The 7334-nt window shown below is 40.5% G+C and overlaps 3 gene segments (V, D, J or C); 1 reads left to right on the top strand and 2 right to left on the bottom strand.

Annotated features, from left to right (window-relative positions):
* LOC115301965 overlaps positions 1 to 7334 on the top strand; it is a 550585-nt gene that overhangs the window by 11868 nt on the left and 531383 nt on the right.
* On the bottom strand, positions 2832 to 3871 carry LOC115301987. The segment is given in 2 exon segments: positions 2832 to 3639; positions 3757 to 3871. Coding segments are annotated over 2 exon segments (381 nt in total).
* LOC115301982 overlaps positions 6113 to 7334 on the bottom strand; it is an 11872-nt gene continuing 10650 nt past the window's right edge. The window contains 1 exon segment of the V gene segment in view: positions 6450 to 7334. Coding sequence covers positions 7157 to 7334 — 178 coding nt within the window.

Here is a 7334-nt window from a genome sequence, read left to right as displayed (position 1 = left end):
GCTTACACAATGCTAAAAAGAAATGAGCTATCAAGCCATTAAAAGAAATGGAGGAAAGCTAACTTCATATTTCCAGGTACAAGAAGCCAATCTGAAAGGGGTGCATGCTGATTGACACCTACTATATGACATTCTGAAAAAGGCAAAACTATGGAGAGAGTAGAAAGATGAGGGGTTGTCACGATTAGAAGGGGGGGTGGGAAGAATTTTTGTAAGTAAAAGAAAGTTGAACTGATAAAAATCAAAAACTTTAATAATACACAGGATTTGTGTTGGATGTATTTGAGTGGAATTTTTTCCTCTGTTCTTTTCAATTCTCAAAAATCAACTTGCAATTTTCTGCTGGTTTAGAAAGTGATCATTGCTTGATATAAAGGGCCACGGAATGCATGGCTGTTCTATTGCCCAGGATTTTCTCACTCCGTCTACTTATTTACCTTCCCTACATGCCAATATCTTCAATACATCTATACACATGCACGTGTGTGTACGCAGGGACACACACATGTTCCAACGTAGGCGACATCCTCCTCCTCAGTTATTCAAAATATTTTAAAATATGTAGGTTTTTTCCCCTCAGCCTTTCCAGAGGGCACAGCACACACTGAGGTATTTCTACACTGGACCTCATTTTCTTCTTTATCGAATCTTTCAAGAAAGTTTGCATTTCTGCATCTACTGCTCATTCCCTAAAATTTGTTGGCATCACTGTCGACAGCTTCTTTTCTGTCTCTACTTGAGTTTGAGGGTTCCTGCTCTATGGGATGTTTTTACTATCTTTTGAATAGAGTTTTAGAGAAATCAAGAGATAATTTTGTATTTTTAATATACCATTGTTTTTTCTGATGCTTCTATTTTTAGGTAATCTCTACATCCAACATAGGGCTTGAACTGATAACCCCAAGATCAAGAGTCACATGCTCACAAATTGTGCGATCCAGGCACCCTTAGTCTACCACGTTTTCCCAAATGTCTGAGAAAAAAAGGTAGCATAAAACCTGAATTATTTAAAGCATCTTTTAACATGCATTGATATTTATAGAACTTGAAAATATAGTAAAACCTGGGATTGCAAGTATCTTGTTCTGCAAGTGTTCTAAAGATGAACAAACATTTCGAATAAATTTTAACTTGATAAATGAGCGATGTCTTGCAATATGAATAGAAGCTGATGCCAAATGTCACATGATCACAACTGAGCCAGTGGTTCTTCTCTCACTTTCACTGCACGATTGTGGGTGATGGTCCTCAATGCTCAGATGCTCGGTCTTGGGCTGTGGTGTTTAGCAGAAATCAGTGATTTTTCAGAATGTTGGAAGGTGTCTGCGACTGGCACTTGTATATTTGTTGTCACTTCAAAACACCTATGGACAATCCTTTGCTTTTCCATAGAAGAGTAAGCTGAGGAGTGCTTTGTTTTGTTCTAGGTCAGGCTGCCTGCACATACAGACCCTTTCTTCTGCTGCCTTATTGTCAGTTACATTAAACACAGGAGATGACAAGAGTTTAGTAATTCTGTACTGTAGTCACCATCCATGTGAGTGTATACTGTGGCCCTTATCCAGAAAAAGGTTGAAAGGAAAGGTGGGAAGAAGAAGGAGATGATTACAGTGGAAGTTGAGAAGGAAATCATGGAGAAGTATGAATGAGTATGCAAGTGGCCATAATTCCAAGATTTTATAAGAAGTCTACATCGGCAGCTCCTCAAGAAAAAGGTGGAGGAATCCCTCACCTCAAATGACATTAGGGTGATGTGTAAAATGTGGGAAACAGTGCAAAATTTTGTAGAAAATTACCACTAGAATAACGTTCTAGCAGTGCAAGCGATGAATCCTTTTCATGACAAGGAAATGCCACATTTCCACAAAATCCTCAAAAGGAGGCAGAAGCAAGTGTCATCAGATAGGTTCTTTGTTCAAGTTTCAAGAAAAGAAAAAGATTCTTTTCAGCCAATAGAGAGCAGTGATTCCGTTGGTGATAGTGAAAGTTGTCCTACACCATAAGCCTCCTCTCTCTTGTCTCCCTCACACCAGCCACGGAGGTTTTCAAAGGTAAGTACAGGTCATTTGTTTATTTTTCTTTATAATTAGTATTTTCTTTATTATTTTATATTATATTACAGTATGGTAATCATTTTTAAATTAATATTTTTGGATGTAGAACAAAGCATCTGAGTTTCCATTATTTCATATGGGGAAATTATCTTTGATATACAAGTACTTTGGATTAAAAGCATGTTTCCAGAATGAATTTTGCTCACAAACCAAGGTTTGACTGTGAAATTTACACTTTAAATAATTAAATAAAAATTAATTTAAATCACAAATATATAACTAATATATAATGAAATGTATTAATATTCTGATCATAGCTCACTCATAGAATCAGCTAAGGAGAGAATAATTAAAGAAGATTGTAACAGTATTTTCAGAGTCTGGCAGTGTGTTTACAGGACCACACAGAGATTCCTTTTACTATTGTTTTTTTCACTACTTCTCTTCATCCCGTATCTTTTCCCAAATCCATGATTTTTCTCCTTCTGTGAGAGATGTTGGAGAAATCTATAGGATTTCCTGCCAGTATCACGTATCTATCTATATTATAAAAAATCAGTCCAAGAGCATTTTCTCTCACTTATTATCTAGGCACTGAAAACCGTCTCCCTCTAGTTCTCACTGTTCCAACGCCAACTGATCTACCTAACCGGCCAGGACATGAGTCATTTCCTCAGTTATGTTTCTGTCCCCTCCCTTCATTTTGAATATCAATCTGTCTACCACCCGATTTACTAGAAACGAAACCAGAGGTCCCTTGTCTCTCTTTTCACTGCTCACTGACATGTGTCCCCCTCCTCTCCTCCCTCCCCTTCTTTCTCTATCCAAACCTGGTTTGGGCTGTAGCTCTCCCATCACCTCTCCTGCCCATTCTCCATCAGGGAGACATGGGGCAGATGCCACCTTCTCGGGCACAGCCTGACACTATAAAAGTGTGATGAGACACAGCAGTACCCCCAGGGTGGCCTGAACAACTTGTGGGGCTGGACTGTCACTGCAGGATGAGCAAGAGACCACGTCAATTTTCTGTGGCTTCACCTTGAAATTACTTAGGTCCTGGCTGAGGAACGACTGGCTTTTCAATTGCACGAATGAGCAGCTGGGGTTGGGGAACCTTCCCTCTGGTTCCTGTGCTCTAGCCATTTGTGTGACTTTTGTGTCAAGCAGACACTGAGGGACAAACAGCCATACACTCTGCTGGAGCCAGAGTGGATCGGTCAGAGACGCTAGGCATCTGGGCCCCTGTTTGCTCAGAGTTTGTGCTCAGCTCCCCCTGCAGTCCCTGTCACTGTGTCACTCAGGGCACAGTAGTACACGGCCGAATCTGACGCTTGCACTGAGGACTTCTCCAAGTGGAAGGATGTGGATTTGCTTTGTAGGGTGGCTTCAAAACCTTTGTGACTTCCCTTCTCCTTGTTCTTCAAGGCTTTCAGGAGGAGCTGTGGACCTTCTCCAGGGTACCGGACATACCAGAAAAGAGTGGGGGACCCTGTTGTTGAATAAGTACAGTTTATAGTCAGGGACTTCCCTTCGGAGAGGGTCACTTGGCCTTCCATCTGGGTCACTGAGACTCCATGACTTTGTCCTGAGGAAAAAGAAAAGAGATCTATGTCACCTGGGGCATAAAACTTCTGGATAAAATTATAGGTTTTGCTGACACAACAGAAGAAAGAATCCAAATTTTAAGAGGCATTTTACTTACCAAGCAGCAAGAGGACCACAGTCACGAAGCCTGGAGAAGAGTTCATCTCTAGAGTGTCACCTAAAGAATGTGTGGCATTCTTAGCAGGAGGAAGCACAGGAGAGACAGAGCAATGATCAGTGGAAGCCTACAGTTCTCAAAGGGAAGGCGCCTGTAGTAGCAGCTGCGCCCCCTGCTGGACGGGGGCTGCAATGGTTGGCATGGTGGCCATAGCTCGCCCAGAGTCAGCAAGGTGTCTTGGTCCCTGACTTTATGAGGCACATGTCAGTCTTCCGGTGGCCCTTGGAAACCTGAACAACAGGAATGCTGACCTCTCAGGTCTACTATATTCTTAGGTCACTCTCTGATGTGGAAGTTCTTTAACAGAGCCTCCCAGGGCATTTCTGCACCTGAGAGGATAACAGTCTCTAAAAAATTTAATACAGTACATCATATTCTCATGTAGTCATTGTGAGCCAGTCTATAATCCACTGACTCCCGGAAAAGCTTGAGGTTGAACACAGAGAAAGTAATAAGAAGTCAAGTCATTACTGAGTGAATCTGTGCTTTTCAGAACTGTAGCCCAATATTTAGAATACCCACTGTCTTTTTTAAGCACTCACCAAATCATCTTAAACAAAAATTGTAAACAAATAGCTTTTTATTGAAAAACGGTATTTCGTGGTGCTCAAATAATACGAATTGAATGAAAACTATCTTCTTAATAATAGCTTCTCAGTAGAAAATCATACCATTTTATAATAAAATATTTTAATAGTCAAAATTCCTGATTTTCAAAATATTTAAAAGTAAAAAATTATGAATTTTACATAAAAGAAACATCATAAATGAAGATGTCAAATTCCCATTGAATGATCCTAGATTCTTACCTCATTCTCTCACTGTTTTGTTGATGCTTATATGTATAAGGAATTAGACAAGAAATACTAATCCTATCTTATGAACAAGTTTTAACCTTAAAGATGCTTTCTATTATCATCTGTCAGATTTTGCTGCCAAGGTTTAATCAAATAATTTTCCCCCACAAGGTAAGGAATCAGGATTATCAGGATAAGTTCTGGAGAGGGACACATCTTCTCTGAAGCCCTATAAACATGTATCTCTAGACACAGAGACAGAAGCTGAGCTCACGCTGTTCCCTGGAGGCCACTCTCCACGGATTCACATCAAGGAGCTTCATGAGTCCAGAGCCAACATGGTAGCCGTTTCCCAGATGCAGGGAAGTAAGAATTTCATGCCTGGATACTTTTTGGGTTCACATATCCCTTTTCTTCTTCTCCACCTTCCAGGTCACATTGTCAGAACCTGCTTCAAAACCGCTAGAAGGAGTTCAGAACCAGCATCATTAAACGTCTATTTAGATATACAGGGAGATTGCAGATAGGTATGGATGATGCTGGTATGAAAATAAGTCATTATCTATAACTTAAAAAAACACAACTCTAACACATTTGAGCTGCTTTTTGAGTCACATCTTTCCAAATTTGTTTAGCCAGTTCTTCTAGGTGAATTTAATCGCAAAATGGCAAACTGTTTATGGTGGCTATTTCAGTCATCAATGAACCATTTCTTTTTTTAATGTTTATTTATTTTTGAGAGAGAGAGAGAGAGAGAGAGAGAGAGAGAGAGAAAGTGTGCGTGTGTCTGTGTGTGTGTGTGTGTGTGTGTGTGTGTGTGTGTTGCGAGTGGGGGAGGGGCAGTGAACGAGGGAGTTGGGGGATATGAAGTGGACTCTGTGCCTACAGCAGAGCCCGATGTGGGGCTCAACTCACGAACCGTGAGATCATGATGTGGGTCCAAGTCATATGCTTCTGACTGAGCCACCCAAGTGCCCCCCAGTAAACAATTTCAACACAAATTTTCAGGGATCAGGGTGTTTTTGATGCACTATCATTCTAACCTCGGGAGGTATTTTCTTAGAGTCAGGTTTTTCTCTAGCCTACAGCTGAGCTGTCACAACCCTAGCCCTTCCTGTGTGGGTCAGCAATCCCCTGCCTTGGGCCCTTCAGCACGAGGATGTATCAACAAGAGCCCTGGGGTATGGGTACACCTCCCTTCAACACGCTTCTCACTGTGAACTGCGTCAGTGCAGAGAAATACACTGGGGAGTCCCCCAGCCGTGAGGCTGAGATGACAAGATGGATGGGTTTTCTGGTCTTCTGGAAATACAGTGAGTAGCCACCTTCCGTGGCATTTTGTTGCTTCTAAGAATCCTGAAGAAGGAGGGAAATCATCTCTCTGTCACTGGGCTGCTTGCACCACAAGAGACTATAACTTAGAGACCTGGCATCATGTGTGTACTCCAGGATGACGGCCCCCTTCTCGTGCACTAACATTGCTGGTGGGGCTTCGATTACTTTCTGGGCAATCCTGGATCCTGAAGGAAAAAACATGGAATCAGAGGTTTCAGAGTAAGTGCTGTGGCACAAGGAAATCCTATTCTATATGATACTATCCCTCCCTCCCTCCCCCACCAAGGTAAGCACTAGACACTGCCTATCTCCTCTGTTTAAATAAATAAATAAATAAATAAATAAATAAATAAATAAATATCTATTGATGATCAACTATGTAAAAAAAGTGTGTGCAATATAATAATGATTGAAAGATACAACTTTCACTTCCAGATTATATGAGTGTAGATGCGAACACATATAACAAAGTGTTGAAAAAAGTCTAATTTTCAACTTGAATTCTTAAATAAATCACTTCTATTTTTAATTTCCCTCAAATACACATAAAATGCATACCATCGCTGAGTCTCAAGAAAAACCTCAGGTCACATTTTCTCAAGAGAAAATTAATCTAAACACATAGAAAGGATTGTCAAATATTGCCAGAAAGACAAGGAAGAAAATTAAAAATATAACTGTGACTCTTGAAAATCTCTCACAAATATATTAAAAAACAGGTTTTAGTAGAGAATGCTCAATTCAGGATATAACACTGAGTGGAAAAATAAGAATCCAAGTTACATTACAATTTAAGAAGAGAGTAAACCAAACATTGATAATAAATTTGCTGGGTACATAATTATCAATTTAATACTTTCCTCTTTACATATTTTTATATTTAGCATCTAATGTTTTATAGCAGACCAAAAATAACATCTGCAGTATTGGAGTGACAAGAGTTGAAAGTTAATCCATGATAGAAATGTAATAATTTACTAAGGACTTGTTTATATGACAGGAGTCTGAATAGCAAATGTAAAGGTTGCTTTAAAACTTGAATTTCAAAACAAAACCTTACTAACTCCCTTCAACAATCCAATAAGCAGTAATCATTCAAGAAAATGTTCTAACCCTGTCTGGGTCATCTCCATCCCAAGGGCATTGTGTTATGCTTTTATGTCGAACACATTAGCTTCCACCTGCACACAAACAACCGCACAGATGCTCTACTGGAAGGTCTGTGTCAGAGGACAGGGGCTGCAGAGTCGCAGGTTTGAGCACAGGCGGCAGGTGTCGGGGACGCACTGTGCACTTGCTGCACAGAAGTAGACCGCTGCGTCTGCGGGCTGGGTGGCTGCGATGTGCAGGGACAGGTGCTTGGCCGTCTTATTCAATAAAACAGTG

This window comes from Suricata suricatta, chromosome 9, assembly GCF_006229205.1.
Source record: "Suricata suricatta isolate VVHF042 chromosome 9, meerkat_22Aug2017_6uvM2_HiC, whole genome shotgun sequence".
Taxonomy (NCBI): Eukaryota; Metazoa; Chordata; class Mammalia; order Carnivora; family Herpestidae; genus Suricata; species Suricata suricatta.
This window is presented reverse-complemented; position numbering and strand designations above follow the sequence as displayed.